Consider the following 27,373-nt stretch of genomic DNA (forward strand, 5'->3'; position numbering starts at 1 on the left):
TCGAGCTCAACATGGTAGAAGTAACCAAGTAGGATGATCCATCTGAGGTGTAGTAACTACAGCAACTGTTACTACAGGCTTCTTTCACCAACAACTGGCTCAAAGTTATCATTACCTTTGTCATAATTGAAAGCATTTTAAATCTAGGTGTTGTCTCATCATCTTGCTGGTAAAATCCTTGGTGAAGTTATCCACAAGTATAAAAGAACCTAAAAATGTTTAATACATGTAATAGAAAATATCCACTCCAAATACAGACATATTGTTAATAACTCCAGGTGCAGTGAAATGAAAACTAAAAATATATTTTATGAATTAAATAAATCCTTAAAGTTGTAGTGAGCAATACCTAGACTGATACTGCATGATCTGCTAATAAATATGTATTATATTATTATACATTAAACATGGTAAATTTAGTCAGGCCTTGAGTAATTGACTGAATTCACATTGCATGAAATACTCAATTTACATTTGCAGTGCAGAGAATGGTGCAGTTAAATTCATTACTGGTATTGTAATATTATGAATATTATTTAAGGAATAAATAGCTGCTGTTTTTATAACTCGATAATATTTAAATTATAAACTCAAAGAAACAGGTTATTTTGCTACTTTTGCATGTGACTTAAATCTTAAACAAACTTGAAAATAATTTTAGAAATGATTTCTTCAAGTTGCTAAATTATTCAGTTGTTATCTTATAAACAATACTTAATGTTACTACCAGTTATCAAGTATGTTGAAAATATTTTTGTTAAAAAAAAAGTCCCTAAGCCCCGTATTCAATATTTAGTATTTTCTGTTCTTTACACCTGTTGCACACATCTTAATCTTCTTACTATCTTTTGATCTTTATGTTTTAAAATAATAAAAGTGCCACTTACAGTATGTTAGTTTTTCCTTTTTATACATTATTTATACCTTGGTCTCTGAATAAGGCCAACAGTTGTGGGCCTTTTTTTCCTTTTGAAATTAAGACATTGTTCTTGTGCATATAATTTTGTGAATGACTTTCATATTCTCTATTTTGGTAGATCTTTTATAGAGAAAACACCTGAAGAAAATGTTTTAAACTTTCTGTTCTATCTCATATACAGTTAAGTACATAAATCATGGTCCTAAAAGGCATTAGAAATAGTCTGAGTAAAATAATTTTCATTTCAGCAATTATGCAAAATATTTTGAGATATACTCATAATTCTGAGAATTTGTTTTGGAGTTACTGACTAGTTGAAAGAGAATTGTAAGAGGATGAGAAAACTAAAATAATTCAAACATTTCAGCAAGCTTTAAGAAAGAATTCTAGAAGCACCGAGAGTTGCTTCTTACTATGATACAAGATTGATCAAAGTTAAACTGAAAGTGCTCGGCACTGATTAGCATAACAAGACCATAAAACAACATTAATTTTTACATATATCAGTGAGTTGGTTCAGAGTGGACATCTACAGTTACTGACAATTGCTTCATTCCACATGTCAAAATATCATTGTCTTCATCATCTGAAGACTGGTATCCTAACTGCTGTGCCCTGTTACTGGTTGTTAACAGTGTATTGTCCTTGACAAGATAATGACCCAACATTTCTTCACTACCAGTTGTTTCTAAAGCATCTGATTCTTGACCAGAATGTGATACCATATTTTCTGCAGAATATCCCTTACAAACATCCATTGCAGTGCCATCTTGAAAAGTTGTTCTGAGCTTGTCTTTATTTTCTAGTTCTATATCAGAGCACACAGGAGAGGAAACTTCACTCCCACTTTCAAAATCAAATGACAAACAAGTTTCTTGATGTGTCACAATATCCTCAAAAGCAGAACTGTCTGATGTTAAAATGTGACTGGAATTTCTTCTGACTGCAGAGAAATGTGTAAGAAATATAACTGGCTGAATAAAATACGAAAGCTTATTTTTAAAATTAGCAATGTTGAAAAAAAACACATTCTTATCACTAGTTTTGAGGTTGAAAAATATAAATTTAAATATGTGCCACATGGCACTAGCTTTGGTAAACATATAATTTAGATAATGAACCATACATTCTACAGATGGATGAACTAATATCTCTCCAACTTATAAAGATCCTAAAAACTGACTGAGCCTACAATCTGGTGCAGATTTATTGAATGTGTAGTAAAGATATGTTCATTGAATTTTAAATACTATCAAAGACAATGTTAAAAATGTAACCAGCTTGTACAGTCTGGTTTAGTGAAGGACATGCTTTCTGATATTCACATGTTACTAAAATGCAATGCTGAAATGTACCTTGGTATTTACATACTGGTTATATGTGTAGGGAAGGACATGTTTTCTGATATATACATGTTACTAAAGACACAATGCTGAAATCTACCTTGGTTTCTACAGACTGGTTATGTGTGTAGTGAAAAATATGCTTCCTTAATTTCACGTTACTGAAAATTCAAAGATGAAAAAGTAACATTGATTCTACAAATTCCAAAAACCCACAATGTAAGAAATGTACACTTACTGCAATATAACGTAGAGCCATTGACTCTAAGAACATTCCTCAACCTTTCAACACAAAATTGCTCATTAACCAATAAATTAAAAAGATGTACCAAAATGAAGAAAATGCACCTTAAATCTAATAGACAGTAGAACCCACATTACAGAAAAGATGGCAATATTTTTATCAAAATTAGGTCTTGGAGAATGATTGGGTTTAACTACAACTAATATGTTCATGAAATTACTTTCTGTATTATTGAAACTGTTTTAAGTATATACTGGTTAACTCTCAGACTTATCTAATATGACCATATATTTGAAAGGTTGGTTGAACCTCAGAAACAAAATATGATTCTAGTCTTCAAATCAATTGAATTTATGAAGTGAAAACTACAATACTGGAACTACACAAATATAGTTAGTCATAAATTCTTTCTCAGCTTGACAACAAAATATTTTAACTTGTAAAATAATAGTTAAAACTACACAAAGACAATCATATGTCTTGACAGTAAAAATATCTTTGAAGTAGTATATATACACAGCAAAGGGAATATATATCATTTATCAGAATTAATCTCTCTATAGAAGCCCTCTCATTATGAAATAAGAAATTAAAATTTAAGAATTAGGAGAAGATAAGATACTAAGATTCTGTATGTTCTATACCTAAATCTAATACTGACTGTGTAGAAAACATGGAAGAGAAACTTTACTCATCAATTTCAGTGATCTCTTTTGATATTTTACTTTGTTTCTGTTACCTCAAGAGATAGAAGATGTAACAGAAAGCTACACAGTATACTATCTATGCTGTACCCATCATGAGTATCAAAACCCAGTTTTAAAGTTATAAATCATCAGACTTAAAATTAAGCCAGTAAAGAGCAGAGTATTAACTACTGAAATTTTTTACTTCTATCACTAATGTTTGATATGGTAAAGAGGTTTTTGTATTTTAACATATTGTACAAAAAACAAATCCCTCTTTATGCAGAAGCCTCACTAAAACTAATGAAAATAAGCTTAAAACTTATTACTGAAAGAAATTTTGTCACTTAAACGTTTTAGTATTTGGTCAGAGTCCTGTCATAGTATTGTAATAAACTATCTAAAAAAACTGCAAAAGCAATATAAGTACTACAAAACAACTTATGTTTACATTAACCATGAAAACTCTATCAATATAACTGAAAGTTTAATCTCTGTACACATAAACAAATAATTTTCCTGAAATATGTAATGTTTTCATTTCCTACCTGATAGGGAATGCATTTCCCCATTCTTATCTTTATTAGAGTTTACTTGAGTTGAATTATTTTTATCAATGAAGCCTTTACTCAGCTCACACTTTTCTCCTGTGCTTTTCACATCTAAGTTAAGTAACTGACTTTTTTCCTTATTCTGTTCAGAATCACTTTTGTTCAGTTTTTCATCAGTAGCTAAAACGACAACATTTTCATATTCTATCACAGCATCATCTCTACAGACATGCTCAGAGCCCTGATCTTTGCCAGTAATTTCTTCTTCTTCATGGTCTGTGCTTAAAGTGTTTTCAATAATTTCTTTTCTGTTTTCACTATGGCATTCAGCATGAAGTATTTCTTCAATTCCTTTTCCTTCTATTAAATTTACATCAGTATGAATTTCACCTCCATGTTCCAATAACAAACTAGAACTACCATCTTTCTCTAGTCCTCTGTCAGCAACATCAACTCTATTAGTTTTTTTCTCCATTGCTTTTCTATTCCTTAAGGAAGCAGAATTCATATTATTTGTAATTTCTATTTCATCCTCTGATTCATCAAATCCAACATCTTCCAAAGAGTTTTTTTTCATTTCAGCTTCTAATTCATTCACACATACCCTGTCCTCAATTGATCTGTCTGTATCTGAATTATCAGTACCACATTTTTCATCCACTTCTTCATTTCCTTCATCACCTGACACATCAGAAGCCACCTCTTCTGCTACATCTTTATCACTTTCTAATTCTCCATTACTTAATTTCTCTTCTATTTCTACATCATCTTCTAATATATCACAGTTTCTTTTATTTTCAATTTCTTCATTATATAATACACTGGAAGTTATCTCTTCTTTAATTTCTTTATTGTATTCCAGTTCATCAATAATGAGTTTCTCTCCTCCTCTTCCATCATCTTCTAATGCACCACAATTCATGATATCAACTCCTAAGCCACGTTTTGGTTCCATATAACCTATCTTTTCATCGTCATCATCTACAGTAGTAGTGGATGAAACCTTGTCCTATGTTATAAAGCAGAAGTTCAATCACTGAGAAAGTTATACTTCATTATTTAAATAATGTTAAAACTCTGAAACAAGTTTCAGACATAAATAATACTACTAACTTGACAGAAAATTATAGTACAGACAAGGGCTGAACCAAAGTCTTAATAACAACTTTTATAAGATTAATGACCTATACACAAAAAACTTAAGACCACACATTTAGTTAGTGCATCACATATTGTCAGATTTCTCACACTGAATAGTTTCTTAATGCTAAAAAGTGAAAAATTTAGTAATAGAATTTTAAATAACACAATCTCAAGATGGCACTACATCAGCAGTGCACCAGAAATACTTCAGAAAAGCTTAATCTGACATACCCCATCAGTGAGCTTTGTCTTATCATAACAACAATGCAGATACTGTACTAAAATGAAACAGGTGACATACTATCAATTTCTCATTAGAAGCAATTATTCCCTTCTACATAATGTATTTGCTTCATATAACCTGAATAAACCACACAGTAAAGTTTAATTCCAACTTAATCAAAAGGAAGACAATAAATTAACTATTTTGCTACAAGCACCATACCACAGAATTCTACTATAATTTATCGAGCTTAGTAACTAAGCTGTTGTTGGGAAAAAAAATAAAAAAAATTGAGCAGACTAAAGACAAGTTACCTGCTTAAAATCTTCGTCTGAAAGCATTAGGTGGCTTCCTAGCACTTTAAAATGGCTGAGAAAAACATTAGGGAAACATTCTGAGCTTTCATCAGTTATTCACACGTCATATATTGAAGTATGTGTATATAAGGTACCATTTCCAAAAATTGAGGTGAACAGGGCTACTGTGTTTAATTCAGTACACAAGCCATGTTTCAGCAAAATAAAAAGATATGAAGTTCTTATTTTCTATTCTAGCTTGTTAATGTTAATAATTTGTACAAAACTACAGACTAAGTAGTTTGACATCACAAACACCTAATTTTAACCAGTGCTGCATTCAACATACCACATGATTCACTAAAATCTATAGTTAGATATGTTCTTTTAATATATACTTTAAAAATTAAGAAATTAATTCCTATACAATAATAAAGATTTAAATATAATCTACAATTTTATATCAAACCTACTAACAAAAATTCATAAAACAGTTCATTAAAATTTTGAATGCAAATCAACAAAGGGGACAACATGGCCTTCAACCTGTGACCCTTTGCAAAAGGTTAATTTGGTATTTTGCTACAAAGGTTTACTGTGGGTCTTACCGAGTGATAATCTCCTTTATTTGAATGTTTATTTTCACCTTCATTGCTGTCCACTTTGTGGAGAAACTGATTATCTAACTCTCTGTTACTAGAAGTTTCACTGCAGTTGCTTTCCACTTCACTGCTTGTTGAATAATCTTTATGATCCAACTGACTAACATTTACATCCTCAGCTAAAAGTTAAAAGTTCTAGAATTATTTTAGTTTTGTCATACATTCTGTATACTAAATATATAAATGATAAATAACAATCATGAAAAGCATGTCAAATATATAAGCTATTTATTGATGTCTACAGTCTAGACATTTACAAATGTTCTATAATATCTTGCAAATTCAAAAATATAAGGTTTCATCCTACAGCTTAGGCTTCAGATATCAAATTGAATATTAAATAATTATCTGTTTGTTTGTTTTTTCACTTTAAAAGATTTCTTCAAAAAGGATGGAATTACTACCAAATATATGACACAACTTATCACAGTTGTCATATAATAGAAAATGTAGCCATGCTATGAGAGACCTAACAAAGTATGTGAAAAAAATAAAATAAAATTCCACTCTTTTAGAATGTAAAAAAAACAACAACAAAAAACTATAATGTTCTGAGAGAATACAAAAAGATATTTTATCTAACTAGAAAAATATACCATTCAAGTCTTACCTTGCCTATTGGAATCTAGATGGTGTTCTAATGGGAATGCAGTGAACTGAGTTAAGGAAGGTGCATTTTCTCTAGTTTGACATTTTGGTACCATATGTCTCTGAGAGTCAGCTAATGTTAATGTGAAACGGCCATTAGTCTTAGTGCATGGTAATGGGTGTCGTGGTCGGGATAAAAGTAGTTGGCTTTCAAGATGGCATCTGAAATTTTCACAAACATATTTGATTAAAATGTATAAATACTTAAAAAGTAACATTTATAAACAAAGATCCAACCTTCATTAACCACACCATTTAAAGGAAATTATTAACATTGTCACATAGCAGTCAACAACCAACAAAAATCTCTTGTGTTAAATGAAAACAGGAAAGCTTAGCTTCAGTGGTGCAAAGAATGATAAGCCATGGACAATGGATGATTGAAAGAATGTTGTCTTACAAGCCATGTTTCATCTCTTTCTAGGTTTTGTTTATTGTGAAATGCAAAGCTACATAATGGGCTATTTGTGCTGTGTCCACTACTGATCTCAAAACCTGTTTCTAGCATTACCCGAGACTAACTGTTGTGTTACTTGTGCAGCTTTTCTGAACTAAAAGTGCAAAAGAAATATAGATAAAACCATATGAGTCACTTAACTTTGCTGATGATGTTCCAAGTTACAAGCTGCTGGCAGTGATGTAATAGTGTAGGGTAAAATCTTGTGAAAGTAGGTTTGATTTTTAGACTTATCTAATTCCTTAATAAAAACAGATAATATATAAGGTATGCCTGAACATTTTTGTGGCCATGTTAACTTACAATGCTGCATTTTAATCTTGATGAGCAAGGCCTCCTCCATGACATCAATTAAACAAACCATCCTTTTTGTATTGTCCTAAGTCAATGAACAGGGAATGACAGTGGATATACATATAGACTATATCTCAATCAGTAAATCAAATTTCACATCATACCCCTTAATGGTTGAGCAACGAGCAAATAAAACATATTCTTGTGGAATCACTGTCATGTATAGTGCAGATTGTTTACATGATAAAAAGTGATCCAATCAAATATTAGCTGAGAGGGGCCAAAGACTGGTATAAATATCATTTAGAAGTTCCACCACTTTATTTGATTTGGTGATTAACTTAAATCAAGCACCTATCTCAGATACTGTTTTTTCACTGCTCTGCATAATTAATGTGGACAGGTAAAACTTCAGAATTTCTGTAAAGGTGTTTAATATGGATGTGGGAAAAGAAGGTATGATTTATTCATAAGTTTCCTCTTTAAATTTATCTAAATACAAAAACATTACAATGTAACAATATTTAATCTTATGCATAAGAATATGATTAGTTTTCACAATAATGCAAAGAAAGAGTTCTTAAACGTAGCATACTGAATATCACTGGATTGTTGTGGTTGATACTTTTATATCCTCATTGGACTGAAAAACAAACTAAATACTTCACATACAAGCTAGTAATTCTTATTATTTAAATCTTAAAAAACATATAACATGAGATCCTGTTTTCATTAAATAAGTCATATTAGTGAATACTATCAATGTCTGGCCCCCACAACATCTTATCAATCAAAACATTACAGTGGACCCATTAGGAAGTTGTGCCTCCAAAACGTATCTGTTAAACTACCAATGCAGTAAAATCAAAACATTCACCATTTCATATAATGTACTTCTCATTGCACCTTGATAAGAAACCACATAACAGTATGAGATTCATGAAAATATAACGAATTGGAATGCAATTATAGTCCATGTTATACTTGTTATACAAGTGCCATACTATCCTGATCACCATGTTAATTTGACCAATTGGGTTAATTTAATCACTATACATGACTTGGATCCAAGATATATAACTATTAGATTTTGCAAATAAGACATATTCTTGGAACATTTTTTATTACCACCTCTGTCTCTATACTTTGTTAAAAATACACAGATGTATCTTTTTCTTATCATTAGCAAAACTTTTTTACCTAAAACAAGGATGGCTACCACACACATTCACCAGAGAAAATTGACCATGTTTCCCCCCCAACTTTGTTCCTATCCTGTGACGATATTCACAACATGTACTCAAATGAAGAACTCTGAGACCATCCACAAATATAACAACACTATAAGGGTATCCAATGTGACGACGAGAAGTGAAAGTAAATTCATCTGTGAAAGAGAAAAATTGTTTTGTAACTAAACAAAGTGTATATATTTTTATCACAATGTGAAAACCTAAGCATAAAGTTTATAAATTTATATACATAATACTGTATGATATGAAAAGGTATGAACAATCTATCAAAGAATGTATGAACTAATTCTAACCAATATGTTCTTATGCTATGCTGTAATTTAGTTCTAACTTGTAACATGCTATTACTTACTAAGCAGTATAAGTACCTGGAATTAACAAGCATTACTTACTAGACAGCAGTTTCTGATTAATTATGTGTTGAGTTCCTTATACATGTACATGTTTTTGGTCATTATATGTTTGAACAGTAGAGCTTATAGCTAGTTTTGTATAAAATCTATCAAAACACAGAGTAACTGATCTACATAATACAACTGAAGCACTTATGTTTTTTGTACTTGATGTACAGATCTCACTCAGTATGTTTTTATAATTATTTATTTGTTTATTGAAGTTCATTTAAAACTACTTAAGGGTTACCTTCAATAACTATCCTTAATTCTGGAGAAATATTCAGTCCCTTTAAAACTTAAAAATAAAAATAACTGTTGACATACACTATACTAGGTTTATTCTACTCTCTTATCATTGATTTGAAGGTGTTTGTCCCATTTACCTCCTGAAGTAAGCTGATTTTTATACACAGTGATTGGATGACCTCCACAATGCTGCTGTAACACAACAACCTCTTGCATGTCATGCTCAGATTTTTCAGAGAACCAACTTTTCATTCTTTGAACGGTTCCATGAAAGAGTAATGTAACTTCACATTGATTTCTACCTACTTCTGGAGTTTTCTTTAACTGTTTTTTCCAGGTCTAAGGTATACAAAAAATTAGTTACATAGTATAAAGTGATTAAATAGTGAAATAACTAAAACTATCCTAGCTAATAAGTTAAGACAAAACATTGTAAGATTGTTCTATAGCAGAACTTAAAACTATAGACAAATAGGGGTACACTGTATCCCCAATTCCCGAAAATGATTTCTACACTGATTTCCCATATATAACTATCTTCTTATTTCCTATCCTAATATTAGTATTCTATGATACAAATTTTATTTTTGTATAGGGTACCAGGACATCTTATACATACTTTTTTATTATATACATTACAACACGTTATACATACCCTTATAGTTAGAACAACATTATTTTATGTTCACTTTTTAACTACCTGTACAAGTTTATTTTAAAAACCTTTTTATTGCTTGTTATAATACATCATGTTTACCTTCCAACTGTGTTATATTTATCTCAAACTCAAAGAATATTAACCAGAAAACAGTCTTAACGTTTGATTCTAAGAAAGAATACATTACCTTCTTTTTTTTCTGCAATTCACTATTAACATAAGAAAATGTTTGTCGTCTGTCAGTTTCTTCTGAGGATCTTCGAAGTGCAGATTTTGGCCTCCAAGAGGCACTACTTGCTCGATTAATGCCTACAGATTGTAGTTTTTGAAGAGCGTTGTTTGTTCTTCCAACTCCTGCAGACCTTGATCGAAAATTAGCCTTTGAAAATAAATCACTCTTGTAGGTTTGAGACAATAATGGAAGAAGATATGGTGATGCTGCTTGTTGAAGCAATCTTCTAGTTAAATCGGCATAATACTGGGAGATTGAATTAAGTTGCAAGGAGTTCTGTTAGTTGTAAACAAAAGAGAAAAATGTGTAGTGGATAACATTTTTTACTAATTTCAGTAAGTGACATAATTCGAAGTTAAAACAAAGTATCTCAGTCCTCAGAGCGTAGTATATATAGTATTTTGCACTACTAACCTTATCAATCCTTTTCAATTCTGTATTATTCATGGTCTGGATAGTATCATTCTTGGATGCCTAAAGAGCAAAGCAGAACAATTACTCCACTGTTCAAAAGTTCATATCTTCTTTCTATTAATCTTAAGAATTTTATTCTACAGACAAATGACTTTTTATAATGTTTTGTTAGTTCTATACTGTAATTTATGCTAATAAATATGTTGAAATATTTAATCCACATCAACTTGGAGGTTAAAATAGTTCTAACAACAAATTATGTTTTGACTACCTGAAACACTAGAAGAAATATATGTATATACAAGAGCCTTCTTTCTAAAATGAAACCCAACATCAGTAGAATGCATTAACTATTAAAAGTTTTCAAATCACATAGTGTAGCCTATTCAGTGCAACAGTACTTTTTATTCAGTACGTACTAAGATTTAAATCAGATATACAACCTTACTGAAGTGACTTAGTTTAAGAGCTTTTCTGAATTCCTTCCCTTCACCAGCAACAGACATTTATCTATGTACTCCTTAAAGACCACAGAAGGATATATAAAACTACAATGGAGAACTTCAAGACGTTTCCCATAATGGATCAACTAACCATTCCCTTCCTAAGCCTTGTGATGATCTCTCTTTAACTGCTACAGAGATCCTAAAAACTTGTTTAATATAAGAACTTGTGTAATAAATTGAACAAAGTCAGTTATTGAGAAGAGTACACTTACACATACACTTTCCCACCCCTTTAACTCCCCAAAATAAAAAGAATCATTAAATCTTAAGATAAGCTGAATACCTTTACCAGATCAATATTTCAAATAAATATATCTTTTAAGATTCTTCTTATTAAAATTTAGTCTATGTGTTAGAATCACATATTTGTTGAACAAAGAATGTCAATGACTGCACATAGTAGTACAATTTCTATATTGAGATATGACAATGTTTATATATATATATACTAGAGCATGTAGATGAACCATTAACTGGAAGGTCAATTGTATTTCTTTGGTTAAAAAATCAATCTTCAATAAAACTGTGCCAAAATATAGACAAAGTGCTCTATTTATTTGTTTCTTGTAACATATGGGGATTTGTTACTTGTGTATAATATAAAGTACAAACTTCATTTAAAGTCTATATATGTCCAAAATTACCTACAAAAGTAACACAATCATAAAAAACAAAACATAATATATAATAATCTCATCCAATAAAAGGTGGTTGTAGTAACATAAAAATCATTAAAAAAAACTGCATTTCCAAATAAAGTGATATCAAGCTTTGTAATAAATAAATAAATACATAAAATAAAATACATAAATTAACCAAACAAATATGTTACAAATTGGTTACCTGGTCAAGCTTTCAATTACATCATGGGCCAACAAATATAAACACAAGAAAATAGTGCAAAAACAACATGCATCTTGTAGCACTTTCCATTTCATCAAAAACAAAAGAAGAGAGAGTTTTGCATTTTCAGACCAGGTTCTTCGAGTGCTAAAAATATAAGTATTAACAATAAAACATAAAAGTTTAGTAATAATATACTTTTGAAGTATAATTTAAAAAGTTTATAAGTGTTTAAAATGTATAACTAAATAAGTTCCAATTGGTTTAGGTTATTTATGAGTCAAATATAAATGTTTTAATCTGTTTTCAACAATTCTTCCAATTTTTTTGTTTTTGAATTTCACGAGAACCAAAGGACATGTTTTGTGAACCTGACAATGACCAAAGAAGGTCAAAACATTGTTCGTCCCTCTACATAAACAACTTTCTCAACCCATACCAGCCGTTTTTACATATGTACATCTTCCAATCTGATGATTGTAAAAGGTAATATATGTGCATCCCTTTATGAAGGGTACTGAGTTAATTGAATTACATCTTTGGTAATATTTATCCAAATAATTTTTTGGGAATTGTTTCAGTAACTGTTTAGGATATATAATTAACGTCAGACATAAACAAAAATGACACAAATGTGAGTTGCCCACTACTGTTCATTTTTGGAAATTTAAAGGCAAGTAGTAAAAATGCCAAAAACTGTTCATTTGTTTTAACAAAAGTGTAACTTCAAGACTTTCTTCATTAAAGTATTTATTTTCAAAGATGAGTGAATTTACTTTAGATTAATGAATGTGAGTGAAAAAAGATAAGGATATAAAATTCAACTTTGGTTGTATCTCTGCTTTAGGAACAAACATTATGCAAGTAGTGACATATTACTGATCTCATGTGATTCATCATATAGTGATAAATGGTCTGTTTTGACAATCTTTTTTTCATTCTGATCAGAACCTGATAGATTTGGTTTAACCGTAAGTTAAAAAATAATTATCCAACATGAGTGTCTTGTTCATTTCACTGACACTGTAATGCTATAGAGTTATTTACAAACAATTTCAACACTTCAATATATACATGTAGTTGAATCCCATAACTTGGAACATAACAAAGTGAGTATTCACAGACTTCCTAACATGTTAATAGTTACGTACATCAAGCTTTGTTCTATTATTATATTTTAAATATGTTCATATATCTTAGAAATACATTATTATTATTGGAAAGTGAAAGGTAAATTAAAGCAGTAAACAAAGAGTTATAAATTGGTTTCTTTTAAGTAGTATGTTTAAGTTTGTATTATTTAAGTTTTAAATAATCAGTCTTTCATTTTGTTATGATATAAAATATTAAAAAAAATAAAGATTACACCAAATGAATAGTAATTTGCAGAATAATTACCAATAATTTATTATATGTTGAGCCCCTTGAATTATTTTCTAAATGTTTATTATAATACCACTGGCAAGCATTAATTGTAAATTAGTTCAAAACCATTACCTTTGAAAACTGTTTTCTTTTCTTCTTTCTTTTATTTTGTGCTGGCCTCTGATGTTCTATTTTCTTAAAATCATCCACAAATAAAAAAAAATATATGTTATACATTAGATAAATATATTTAAAAATGTATTTAAAATTTTCCTTGGAATAATGTTATAAAATACTTTTGTTTAATTACAAAATATTATGTGAAATATACTGATAATATAAATGACATTTCTTTAAATTGTAATCTGTATAAAATAATAATCAATTTATTTTAAAAAGCTAAAATATTTAAGTAGTACCTAGCCTAGAAAATGGAATGTGTATGGGTTGATTTAATAAATCTTTGCTTGCAATGACAATTTGTTTGTTTCAGATATTTGTACAAAACTATACAAAAAGACTATTCGCACTAGTCAGCCCTAATTTTGAATTGATGGATCAGAAGTAAGGAAAATAGTCAAAAGCACCCATCACTAACTCTTGGACTACACCCTTATCAAATGGTAGGATTAGATAGTCACTCTTGTGATACTCCCATGGCTCCAAAGTTTGGAGAGTGCTTTTGTGGCAACAAGGTGTAAACCATGGACTGTAATATTTACAATCTTGCACACTAACTATTATGCCATGCCCAGCTCTGTTGTAACAAACAGCTTCTTAATAAACTTTTATATCACATAACCCACAAATACATTTACTGGTAAAACAAAAAAGTAATGTCAAATGCTCATTGGACAGATACAAGGAAACCCAGTCCTATAATATCAAACAATGAATATGGGACAAGTAGTTCAATGAGAGAGGTGTTACATGTCTGAAAATCAACTTTCTAAAAAAATGAATATAATTTTGAAAAACACTGCCGATGACATTAAAATATGCAAAGATAAATTATCAAGAAGTACACACAAGAAAATTACAAAAATGTCACCTCTGAAGAGGAAGAGCAGCAAGAAAGCCCATACTGCTCACAGAGAATACAGCAAAGTGACCAAGTGACATAAGGTGCTTTAAACAGAAGCATCTAAATCTGAGCTGTTTGGTTACAACCATAGTACACATGATCACAAGAGTTAATGGGACATTGAAGAAGTAGTGGCCTTATGCAAATAGTCAAACACAAAGGAAGATTTGTGATGATTTGGGGTATGATATATTCAAATTGTGTTGGCCACACTCACAAAATTGATGGAATCATGAATCAGCATAAATACAACAATATGAATCCATCATACTATATCATCTGTTAATAATTTAATGAGCATAATTTTTTAGATATGAAGAAAATAATGAGCCCAATTATACTTTCAAAAAATGTCAAGCTTATTTGGCCAAAAATTAAAGCATAGGTTATCTACAGTAAAGACAATGGTCAGCCAAAAATATAGATCTTTATCTAATAGAACAAATATATCATTTGCTGGAATCCATGCTTGACAAAAGTACCAGTTGCAACAAAAAAATCCTCTAGACACAGCTTCAAGAAACATTGAATCAAATTACACCAAAGAATTTGAACAAATACCCAAACACAGTGCCACCAGTATGCCAGGCTGTTATTGCTGTCAAACATGGCTATACTAAGTATTGGCATTAAGGAAATGTGAAGACATTATTTCTCTATTGAGTTATCCCTTGCTAGTACAGTGGTAAGTCTACGAATTTATAATGCTAAACTCAGGGGTTCAATTCAGCAGATAGCCCAATGTGGCTTTGCTATAAGAAAACACACACTCTACTGATTTTGTAATAGTTTCCTGTAAGGTTAATTTGCAATAATGTCTTATTAATTTCTATGGTAAAAAAATGAGTATTTTGTGTATAAAGCACATAAATTTGCACATTACTGTGTATATCTACAGTACTGTATGAAAGTGTTAGGGTAAGAAAGCATTTTGTCGTTCTTCCCATTTTATGTGGCTAATTCTTCCATTCTATTACAGAATGTAAATTTCAACACCATGGTAATGCTTCACTGATCTCTGTTGACAACTGAGTGAGTCAGGGTGAGAATACTTAATCTTTAGAATTCCTGTATACCTGTACCAAGGGAATGCCATAAAGGTTCTGCTTGAATGAAATTACTGATCAAATTTAGGGTCTGAAGTAAATGTTATAACTATATAGAACGAATCTAGCAAAGAGCTGGCATATAGTACTGGTATATGCTCGAAGAAATCAATTTCACAGCTCTACACAAATAAACCTTCATGAAAAGGTGTTTAACATTATGTTTTGTTTTCACGCCATGGCCCAAAAAGAATAGAGAATTGTCAGTAGAGCAAAGAGTTCACATACAAGCTTTAAGTGATGCTGCTTGGACTCTCCAACAAATTGCTGCAGACTTGAAATGCTCCCCAAACACTGTCAAGTATACCATAAGGCTGAGACAGGTAAATCTGAAAAGAGGAAAGGAAGAAGCATAACACCCACATTCAATGATACTAATATTAAGTATCTTCATTTATGCAGCTTTTAAGATAGAAGGAAAACTACCACTGATCTCAAGCATGAGATAAATGACCACATATCAAATGACAGGAAAGTGTCGAGATCTACAGTATCAAAGAGAATGGAACATTTGTACATGCACCAGTTAAAAAACCCTTTTTCAATCTCCAAATATTGTTAAGAGACTGAAATTTACTAACAGGTACAAAAACTGGGCTGTTGATGTTAGGAAAAGAATGTTATTAACACATAAGTCGAAATTTGAAATATCTGGTTCAAAGTGTAGGTTGTATGTCTATTAGAAGAAAGGTGAAAGATGCTTCATGCATAGCACCTACCATAAAGCATGGAGGAATCAGTGTGATGGCTTTTGGCTGCTTTTCTGATAAGGGAACAGGAAGTATTTGCTAAATAGATGAAATAATGGACCAGCATAAGTACCAACAGTACACCCAGTGGCTTGCGTATTATTGGTAAAGAGTTCTACTTCCAAGAAGATAATGACCCCAAACACTCATCCAACCTATGCAAATATTACTTAGCTCTGAAAGAATATGTTGGAGTCATCCTCAAATGATGCAATGACCCTCCCACAGAGCCCTGATCTCAACCCAATTGAGCTTATCTACAATTTAATAGATCAAAAAACTTGAAAAATCAAAAGTTACCTCCAAAGAAATTCTATAAGAGTGTATTAGACATATCTGGAGTAAAATGCTAAAGATCACTTTGATTAAATCTTTCCTTGGCTGGGCCAAGCCATCTAGTGAATTGTCACAGTGTCAAACACTAAGATATTAGACACTTATTTCACTGAATCCTAACTAGTTTGAAAATAAAAAGTCACATCTAAGTTAAAAGGAGTATAACTCAATAACTACATCCCTCTGAAATAAGAATTTGTATACTACTACCAACAGCTTTCTGGATTTCCAATGAACATTATACGTTGAATTTGCTAACTAACATACTTAATGCAGAAGTAACTCCATTAGAGAAAAAAAAATTCTTCTAAGAATGTACACAAAACAGACTGTTAACTTCTCTTGAAAACCATAGGATGAATCTGTCACAAAATTATCACCTACTAATTGAGCTATGTCCATGTACATAGCAGGGTGACTGCCCCCCTTACTGATTTGCAATAATGTTTTTAGTTAGAGACTTACATAGATTATATGAGTCAGTACTTTAACAAGAATAACTTAGAGTGTTTAATATAAAAAATGTTTTATTATTTCAAGTTAGATAAAACATGATTTACTTCACTCTCATTCATGTCATCAGCTGAGCCTTCATCCAGGAAATCATGTACATTAGGGAATGTAGTCGTGTTCCAAGGACGACGAGAGCAACTAGCTAACATTCTGGACAACTGGGAAGTGGGGGAAGTTTTCCCTCTGCTCAAAGATAATGAAGGACAAGCTGATAGTGATCGTGGTGGCAGTGAATTACCTTCTAGTGGTTTATGCCGTGAACGGGCACTCTGAAAGAAAACATTAGGATAAATAGAAAAATCCTAAAACAAAGTTTAACTATTTTTTAGATACACTGAATGTATCACAGTGACTAATATAAAATAAATATTCTATTTACATATTCACTATTTATGCTTAAACGTGTTTAGATTTTTTAACCAGATATTTCATCATACAACTCAAAAGAGATAAAAATAAAACTTACCTTCAATTAAAAGAAAATTTAATCTTATGTATTCCAAATAACATTAGTAATAAATTTTAGAACTGACTCTTTAACCAGATATTTCAACATACAACTCAAAAATAAAACTTACATTTAACATACAAAAAAGTTAATCTTTACAATCTATAAAATATTAATAATGAATATCTGTAATAACTTCTGACATAACACATATAACCCAATATTTATTACAGTTACTTAACATTTCACTGTTGTTTATAATAGCATTTTGGGTTATTTTTCACAATTAAAGTTAAACTTAAAAAAAACAAACAACTGTATTCAAGTAGCAACTACATTTACAATTACTGTCCAGAACTGGTGTAGTATAAAAGCATCTATATCATACACTGAAAGGATGAAGCAATATGAGTAGTGTATGATTTCTTTGTTTTGAATTTTACTATAGAATTGACCGTATAGAAGCATCTATATTATACACTCAAAGGAAGAAACAATATGAGTGGTATACGATTTCTTTGTTTTGAATTTCATACAAAACTACACAAGGGCTATCTGCATTAGATAACACTAATTTAGCAGTAAACGCCTACAGAGAAGGCAACTAGTCATCACCACCAACTCTTGGACAGCTCTTTTACCAATGAATAGTGGGATTGATCATCACATTAAAACACCTCCATGGTGGAAAGGGCAAGTTTGTTTGGTAAGATAGGTATTCAAATCCAATACCTCAGATTGCAAACTCATGTATCCTAATTATCTGGCCATCCATGTGATGTATGAATGTATATTCATGCATTTCAATCATGTTGTAATATTATAGTATTAATTATGTGTTTCTTATATATGCAAGCTTCATGTAACATGGTCAAGAAAGTCATCAAGTTGATTTTATTCCAGCTTCTGTTGTTCTTGAGTACATAATAGCCAGAGATGGGAATATTGGTCCAGTACTACATGTTGCTGCAAGGTTATAAACAGCAGTGTCCTTCATTGGTCATCTACATGATATCTATAGGTTACAACCTCACTTATGTTGTAATAAGAATGACCAGTGCTAGATGCTCTGGGTAAGTGCAAGTTTTTTGTGAGTTTAGAGAACTGGACTTAGACAGTTCGAGAACATTGAAGAAAGTGATGAGAAGCAACTGTGAGAATCCAGTTAAAACAATAAACTTGTTTAGAGATAAACAAATACATACTCTGTGTTTAGTATTATAATACTGTTAATTTCACATCTCACTTTGCATCTAGTTTCATTGTCACATTTAATATTACAACTAACCCCATAAGAGATTTACCATTACTTCATAAGCAATATCATGATCAATTCTCCAGTTACTAAGCTGACCTATCCAATAGCTTTACCTGGATATACCACATAATCATCACTTTGCTTTATATCAAACTACTTATACAGCAATTTACTATAAAACTTTAAAAATAGCAAGATTAATAAACTGCTAGTATAAGAAAGAAACAAGATATTAGGGAAAACACAAGATTTAATTAATTTTTGAGCAAATGTCAATGATACTATAAAAACTCCACAATATTAATTCTTTGGGAAGCAACAATAGTGTCTGGAAGAACCTCAAAGAGTTTAAGATTTTTAAGCCTTTGGTGTAGAATAGAATGATGATTACATCATAAACTTTTATACTTCTAAAGAATACATTCAAGCTAAGTTTTCTTTATGATTTGTCTATATTCCCTTAGAAAAGTTTTCATACTGCTATGAACAGCCTTTAACATTAGAATTACTGATTGTGTTCAAGTAAGGAAAAAAAAAAGTTTATTTCATTCTCCACCATATCATCAGGTGAGTCTTCCTCCAAATGTACAAATTAGTGTCACCTTTCAGTAAAACTTCATATTTTTGTACTGTCAGAATCAAAAGACTGTTGTAAGTTATATACATGAAATGTGCAAAGAAAAGAAGAGGTTAATGTACTTATATTTCTTACTGTATAACAAATAAGTTGCAAAGAAAATCTAAACAAATATGTCATCTTCTAACTACTCCTACTAATTATTGCTGGGGTCTCCAATGAATTTTTGCACAGAAAATTAGTGATTACATCCACCTGTTTGAGGGAAAATTTTTATATTAAATGTTGTTACAGGCAAAACAAACTTATTTTAATGTGATGTAATATGTGGAACCTATCAGTAATGAATAATATAATAAAACACATCAATAATTGCAGTTTAATTTTGATTAAAAACAGAAAGTAAAGACAGAAAATTGTCTTACTCATGGAAGAACTACTGATTTTAACAAAGCTAACATTACTTTTACCTGAAAATGTATTTTAAATAGATACTGAACACTTCACACAAAATATCTTGATTCCTTCTACATCTGTTTATGATATGTCCATGTCAATCCTGTGTTTTACATGATATACACTAGTGCATGATGAAATATTGTGCAAGGACTGCTTTCCACCAATAGGAAGATGACACAACCTCCTTGCACAGTGACTCATCCTGAGCACAATCAAAATAATTTAATTCTTAGATGTGCATTAAAAGTGGGTAGGATGGGAGAGAAGGCGAGTAGCGGTATCTTTTCGAAATAGATTTTCAGGTAAGGCAAGTGTTAACTTCCAAGGTGATACCCCACCCCTTCCAACAGAATACCTAGAATGGTGGAAGAGCTAGTGCAAACATTAAACCTAGATAACCATCCAGTGTGACACCCTATGGCAGGGACTACATAAGGGCACACCTGTAAGAAACTGCATTTCATCTGGAAGAAAACTGAGAGAATGGCAAAATAGCTCCAAGTGTAGATGGGATGGGCAAAGTTTTAGCATGATCAATCAAACACCTACACAGAAGTAATAGGTGAGCCAAGAGGTGTAGTGTGCTTAGAACACAATCAGACCATACAGTATGTGTATTTTACCTCAATTCAAGTGAACTAACAGAGATAGGGCAGGATGAACTCATCCTGATCCAGAAGGAGGGCACACTAACTATTTGAAGGGTAATATGTACAACACGGACAGTGCCACCACTAACATCCTACTTCCCAATCTACTGTGTCATACACAATTAGTGAGGATAAAGAGAAGTACCTGATTAAAGAACAGTAACCGCAGGGAGTCAAAATCCTGCAGGCAACCAAACAGTCAGATGATGAAGATAATAGGAGATCAATGTATGTGGTTTGTCCAAATACCAACCTGAAGGAGCTCATCCAAAGAACAGCAAAGATGAGATGCATGAGAGTGAGATAATGTGGAAAAATGTTAAAAAGCCTCCAAGCATCATTATACAGGAAAACATACACCAACCGGAGCAGTTGGTACACCCATCCAGTAACAAACTATAATGGGAATCCAAAAAATGATATATTCATGCCAAATAACAACATACAACTCAAACTGAACACAGAAGATGATCTGGGACCAATCAAGCATACAGGTAAAAGACAGAATGGAAGGAGATGAGATACATGGGACAAGATATCTAGGTTTGTACCACAATTTGTGAATAAAAACAACCTCAGCTGTTAATCACTTTCCTCTTTGCTTAGTATATGGTGTGAATCATTCCTTTCCCTTGTATGTGTCTTTGAAACTTCCAACAACACAGTGATATCGCTATAATTTTCAGTTTGATATACCAAAGCCAAAGTTGATGTTCATTTCTTGAAAAAGTACACCAAATGGGACCTACAGTATTTTCACATTTTGTTATGTGCATACTGCATTCAGATATATTTTGTAGTAGTTTGTTCATATCTGGAATGCATCCACAACCTAGCCAACTAAATTAGACAATCTATATTTTCACAGGTGGATGTGATTTTCTACTTAATGGCTGTGTAACCACATAAAATTAAAGAATATGAAAATTATGCTCTGCCTGAGCAATGGCTATATTATAACAAGTAATTTATGTTAAATTTTGTACTTCTTGGAGAAGTAGTAAATAAATTAAAGTGAAAATGTCAAGAAAAAAAAATGGCACATTTCTCACACTAGGGGAAATTGAAAATCATTTACAATAGTGGCTTATAAAATCAAAAGCTTAAAACTTATATAATATTAGCTATTATTTTATGCCATACTAATTGGTATAACATGAACAAAAGTAGTTTAATTAAATTTTGAATGTAAGTCACTAAATATGTCATGACATGCACAGTAAAGGATGCATGTGACAAGAGGGATAATTACTGCTAAAAATCTACTAGATGATTTTTTGAAGAAAAACAAAACAAAAAGACCACATTCTAAAGAGAGTTATGAGGTCTCACCAAAAAAGAAATAAGCTAGATTAATCTGAAAGATGATTTGTGGCAACCTTGTTCATTTAAAATATCTTTAACTCATTTCTTTCTCTGATTAATGGATTATTGCATTATTTTGTGACAGCTGAGGTGTTTGGTGTTTCTTGTAGTTTTCTAATTTTACTTTATGTACCAATAACTACTTTGTTCATGAAATTTCATCTATGATACAATTAAATATTAAGTTTAGAAGGTGAACAAAAGTTTTGCTGAAATGAAAACATACTATTTACCTCTTTTCATTAGTGGATGTCTTTACAAAGGGTTAAGACTTCTAGTACTGAATTTAGTTGTCATAATGTATTAACACAATGAATGTTAAAATGATGCTAAGCAATAGTTGACATTTGCTAATCAAATTCAATATTGACTAATAGTTTCTGCTATTCAAATCCACTAAACTATTTTGTTATTTCAGATAAGAATGATCATTTTCCTGAGCATTTGAAGTCTTAGGAAGAAAAGCCTGGTTGGAATATAGGTGTAAATGAGTATTGTGATCTTAAGAGAGTGAGATAAGAATAGATGCTGAGTAGAACTTGAGTAATAGCAACTACAGGTGGGAAAAAAGAAAGATGGCATAATGAACAAGAAACCAATTGCTCAAAAGGATAGTACATGTGAGAAGGTGTTAAACCCCATTATGTTATCAATGAGATGGGACTGGACAAGGAAATGTGTGAACAAGGAAGGACTGAAACAATTCAACTTAAATTTAAGTTCTTTAACTATTGTAAATCTCAAGTAATTAAATACAAAATCTAAGAAAGACATCTGTTTAAAACAATACCAAGGATGAAAATGGAATCAATTCAAGTACTTAGCACTTAGAAGGAGTTACTGCTCAAGGTGGTTGTGTTACCCTTCTATAGGTAGAAGGCATCATACACTAGCATAGTTCACATTAAACACATGATTTTTTGGTGGAAGTTAGCTCAAAATTAGTGGTAAAGAAATCTCACAGGCAAATGGTTGACATTCTTAATATCATACAAATGTCCCTAATAATTTTATTTTGTTTTGCTTAAATCTCACTAGTACAGTTTGTAGCTAAACAGTAAAGAATTATAATGTTAAATAATTAGGCTTTTAAATTTAATTAAGAAACTATTTCTTCAAAATCTTCATTCTCAACCTCTATTTTAGTTTCTTGCCTTTACTCGTTCCACCAGCTCAATTTTTGTTAAGTCAGAAACCTGCCGTCTCATTTCTGATTTGTGTAACCGTTCCAGATACAGTGACTTTTGAACAATTGCTGTAGCTAACATTTCATCAATCTGTTTCTTGTGCTCCTGTCTGCGTAAATGTTTTTTATGGGCTGCTGGAGACATAATTTTACCTCTTTTTGTTACCTGTAAAATATTGAAACAAAAATAACCGAAGTGAGCAGAATGAATTATTAACAATCTTAACTACAGAAATATATATATATATAGATACATGTGTATGTTATGAAAAAACAAATATAATAAGTCATCACATAAAAGTATAATATTAACATAAATATATTTGTCACTAAAATTTCAAAATCAAGAGTATTAATTCTTTGGGGTAGTCATCCATAAAAATGCACCAAATGAAAATTATTTATGAAGGTAAGAGTTACTAGAATTGTCATTAAAACCAATCATACTACCAAATTCTACATTCAAAATATTTAATTATTTATTAGCTACAACACAATTCATAGAATTATAAAAATTCAAAGAGTGAATGTGTGTTGATGGAATTACTGTTACTTATTGTAAATAATGCTCTTATTTTACCCTAGCTTTAACATACTTCAGAACTTTAAAAACAAACTAAAATAAGTAATATTACTCTTGTAAAAGTATACATTACAAGATGATTGAATACCCTGGAAGGAACAGTTCCAATACTGAAAATAAAATGTACACTTCATGGTTTGTAACCACATAATGGAATTCAGATATGTGGGTAGTATAATAAATAATGTCTGCATCATATGTAGTTTTTTTCACATTATAAATACTTTATGTTCAAATTTTCATCTATGGAAATATAATCTTATTAGAAAAGGTGGTTCATGGAATCTAAGTATGATGCAGCATTCATAATATTTTGTTTCTGTTAAGATTTGAAAAAAAAAACTCAATTCTGACAATGGTTTTGTTTCAGAATAAGTTTAAACTTAAACTATACATGATAAAAAGGAAAGTTTAAGCAAAGATGACATATTTTAAATTTAATTAACATACACTTTTTTCTGAGCAAATATAAGGGAAACATTATGCTACAAAATATCAAATATTCTATGTAAGTTTTGTTTCATCTTAACATTAATTTTTAAGAAATAATTGTTATGTACAAAAGAGTTCAAGTCAGACACGTCACTAGACAATGGCACATGGAGCTCATTTAACAGTGCCCAAGATTCCTAGTTAGCGTCTTGAAAATTCAGAACAAAAAAACCAAGATTAATAACATACTGAAATGTCAAAACTTCCTGTGCCTATGGGACTGAGTTCTGAATCTTTCAAGTACTTGGTGATGCCTCTGATTGAAATGGGTGAAATTTTGTTAAATCTCTACTGATGACTCCTAGATAGTTGCAAATATTCAACATACTTTGGTTTAAAAACTCAACAAATTATCCAGTTGATTAAATAAGTCTATCTGTAATTATCTGAAAACTTTTGTTTTGAAAATAAACATGACTTCTGATATTGATACTACATGTTAAGGATTTAATGAATAATTTGTCTTTCTAAATATGCATGTTATTTTTTAAACTAAAGAAAAAGCCTACTGCTTAATTAAAATCCAAGCCACTTATAATTTCCAAAACTATGAGACAAAAAACAATTGGGTCATCCATCAATTTCAAGTTTGAATCATTGATTGTGTATAATGGCACAAGACAATATAATATAACCTAAATACACGAATAGGGCTCTATAACTTCTGTTAATTTTCACAATGAGAGCTTGCTATAAGCAACTAAACAATTTAACAGTTAAAACATACAGCATTAATACAAAGAATAATATTAATACTTCAAAGCTTCCAATTTGAATAAAATAATGCCTCTGGCTCAGTGAAGAAAGCATCAACTGTGGACTGTTTCATACATGTTTAATATTAGGCTGATTGGCCTATAACAGGGATTAATGCAAAAGAAGCTGTGTGGTACTCTAAGTCTATTTCAAAGGTTACAGTTGTTTCACAATATTGCAAATTTTAAGCAAGTTCAAAATATTTAACATTTATTTTATACTGATTTATAGAGAAGCATCAAAATCATATTTTATTTAGAGCTATATCTGTTTTGGATTACATCTTTGTCTAAAAATTAGTAAAGCTTTTACACAAATTATCCTGTATATTAATCCCATGCCAACCTGGTCACCAACCTCTGTTCCACTGTAAGGGTCAGGTATTCTTTAATGTTTTTCCTATAAACTATGAAAACTGACAATATAACATCCAACAATATTATATTTAATATGTTGGATATTTAAAAAACAATACAATATTAAATGCAGGCCAATAAAATTATATATTTGTTTAAAAAGAAAAGATTGAAATACTGAGTAAGTAATACACAGCTCTAGGTATTAAGTTAATTTCTGTAAGTATGTAGTTTCACTTATCCACCTACAGTTAGAAGTACTAGTACATACTTACCAATCCCATATCAATGAGATGTTGTTTAATTGCATGATTTGAGAAATAGTGACTCAAATGTTCATCTGTCAAACTGTTGTAAGAACTAATGGGCCTACATGGATAACAAAGAAATAAAATAAAATGAGGGTTCTACATTCATAAACCTCATAAACATTGTAAAAATTTTCAACATAAAATCATAATTGCTCTGCCAACAGTTGTTTCAAAGTTTCTTCTTTTAAAAAGTTGTTTTTTGTTCTTTAAGACTAGTTTAAAAATTTTTCTCTAAGTCTGTTTGGCATTTCAAAATACATTTATCAAACTCTACAACAGGTATAATGACTGCAAAGAATGTACTGTAATTTAAATATTACAGTGTTGATGTAACAAAAACATTTCAACCATAGAGTACACTTTGATATTTGTCACTTCTCATTTTCTTAGAACTACATGTCATGTAATATTTCACACATATGTGTTGGATTAGTTTTGTTTCTACTTATTTTAATGCTTTGTTTTTAAGAGGTCTATTCACAGTTAAACTTCATACTCAACCTTGTACCAAGAATGTTTATTTTTATAATTCCTAAAATAACAAATTAAGTATTAACGTTTTCTGTCGGTGGTCCAGCAAACAAGTACTCTTTGAAAATAATTATAATATAATCTTTGAATTTTAACAATAATGTCTTTAATCAAGATTTTTCATTCTTATAAATATCTTCTAATGAATTAAAAATTCGAACTTTTCTACTATTCTCCAGAATTGTTTCATCATAAATAGTGGTCTGAAAGTAAGCTTGTCATCACATATAAGGGTAATCATGTTGCAAATATGAACTCTTAAGAAATGTATTTGAATTATTTACTTTCAAACACACGCTTATTCAAATACAAGAATATTTTATGCATAAACAGAGTTAAAACATTGGAGAGTTTTTTAATTCTTCCTTTAAGAGAAATTACTAGCATTATGATAGTTGTTACATGCTTATCTTTTTTTCTACATTTTCTATATGAAAATCTTATTCATATGAAGACTACTATGAAACATACTTTTTTTAATTTCATTGTTTTAATTCATCTTTTACCTTTATGTGTACTACATTAGAAGGAGTGGTATTGTAATTTTCTTTTGTTTAAAGAAATAAAATACATTAGAACAAACACAAAATTTGGTTGCTCTAATTTGCTTTGACACACAATACTCACCCATCCAACTTTTTGTTTGCTGCTGCCACTGTCCACATCTTCACTTCAGTTATTGATAAGTAGTTTCCTATTAACTGGTGTGGCTATACTTCAGTAACTTATGACTATACAAGTTTTTCAAGTAACTGCTTCCTGCTGATAATTATCTTAACTGTTTGTTTTCTACAATTTTCAGTTCATGTGCCTCATTTATTCTACACAAACTATTCAACTGTTTATATCCACATATTGTTTATTTTTTTTTTTATTTTGAAAGACTGTGATTATCTTCAACTCATCTAAATGTTCAACTAAAATGCTTGATTTGTTCTGTGGTTTATGGTAGTGGTGAAGTTCAATCTCCTTGTCAGTTCCTGAAAAGTTACACATAAAACATTTACTGAACATAATTTATGTAACATTATTACCATGTTTTAATCCAGCTACTCTTCATTATTTTTAACTTGTATTTTGTCTCAATTCTTCTTCAAGTTTCATTTACATTATAGTTTTACATTTTAAAGCTATGTTAACTCTACTTCACTTATGTATATATTGTATTCTCATTAGAATGATGTTTCACTCTTTATTTATGTTTACAACTTGTGAGAAATTAAGTTAATACTATT

At 30.5% G+C, this 27,373-nt stretch overlaps 1 protein-coding gene across 5 annotated transcripts in view; it reads right to left on the reverse strand.

Annotated features, from left to right (window-relative positions):
- Positions 1–203: 203 nt before the first annotated feature.
- LOC143223117 (uncharacterized) overlaps positions 204–27,373 on the reverse strand; it is a 31,766-nt gene continuing 4,596 nt past the window's right edge. For 3 of the 5 annotated variants that reach the window (XM_076450606.1, XM_076450607.1, XM_076450605.1), the window contains exons 2-14: positions 26,766–27,118; positions 25,572–25,665; positions 23,078–23,275; positions 17,214–17,435; positions 13,511–13,573; positions 10,665–10,724; positions 10,206–10,526; positions 9,498–9,699; positions 8,667–8,853; positions 6,678–6,877; positions 6,014–6,186; positions 3,741–4,752; positions 204–1,862 (exon numbers count right to left, since the gene is read on the reverse strand). In XM_076450606.1, coding sequence (XP_076306721.1) covers positions 1,423–1,862; positions 3,741–4,752; positions 6,014–6,186; positions 6,678–6,877; positions 8,667–8,853; positions 9,498–9,699; positions 10,206–10,526; positions 10,665–10,724; positions 13,511–13,573; positions 17,214–17,435; positions 23,078–23,275; positions 25,572–25,665; positions 26,766–26,803 — 3,210 coding nt within the window. In that variant the 5' untranslated portion in view covers positions 26,804–27,118 and the 3' untranslated portion in view covers positions 204–1,422. Of the gene's footprint in view, positions 1,863–3,740; positions 4,753–6,013; positions 6,187–6,677; positions 6,878–8,666; positions 8,854–9,497; positions 9,700–10,205; positions 10,527–10,664; positions 10,725–11,258; positions 11,317–12,013; positions 12,143–13,510; positions 13,574–17,213; positions 17,436–23,058; positions 23,276–25,571; positions 25,666–26,765; positions 27,119–27,373 lie in introns of those variants that run through there. The other 2 variants (XM_076450608.1, XM_076450609.1) reach the window with 2 other exon arrangements.

This window comes from Tachypleus tridentatus, chromosome 8 (assembly GCF_004210375.1).
Source record: "Tachypleus tridentatus isolate NWPU-2018 chromosome 8, ASM421037v1, whole genome shotgun sequence".
NCBI classification, from domain to species: Eukaryota; Metazoa; Arthropoda; class Merostomata; order Xiphosura; family Limulidae; genus Tachypleus; species Tachypleus tridentatus.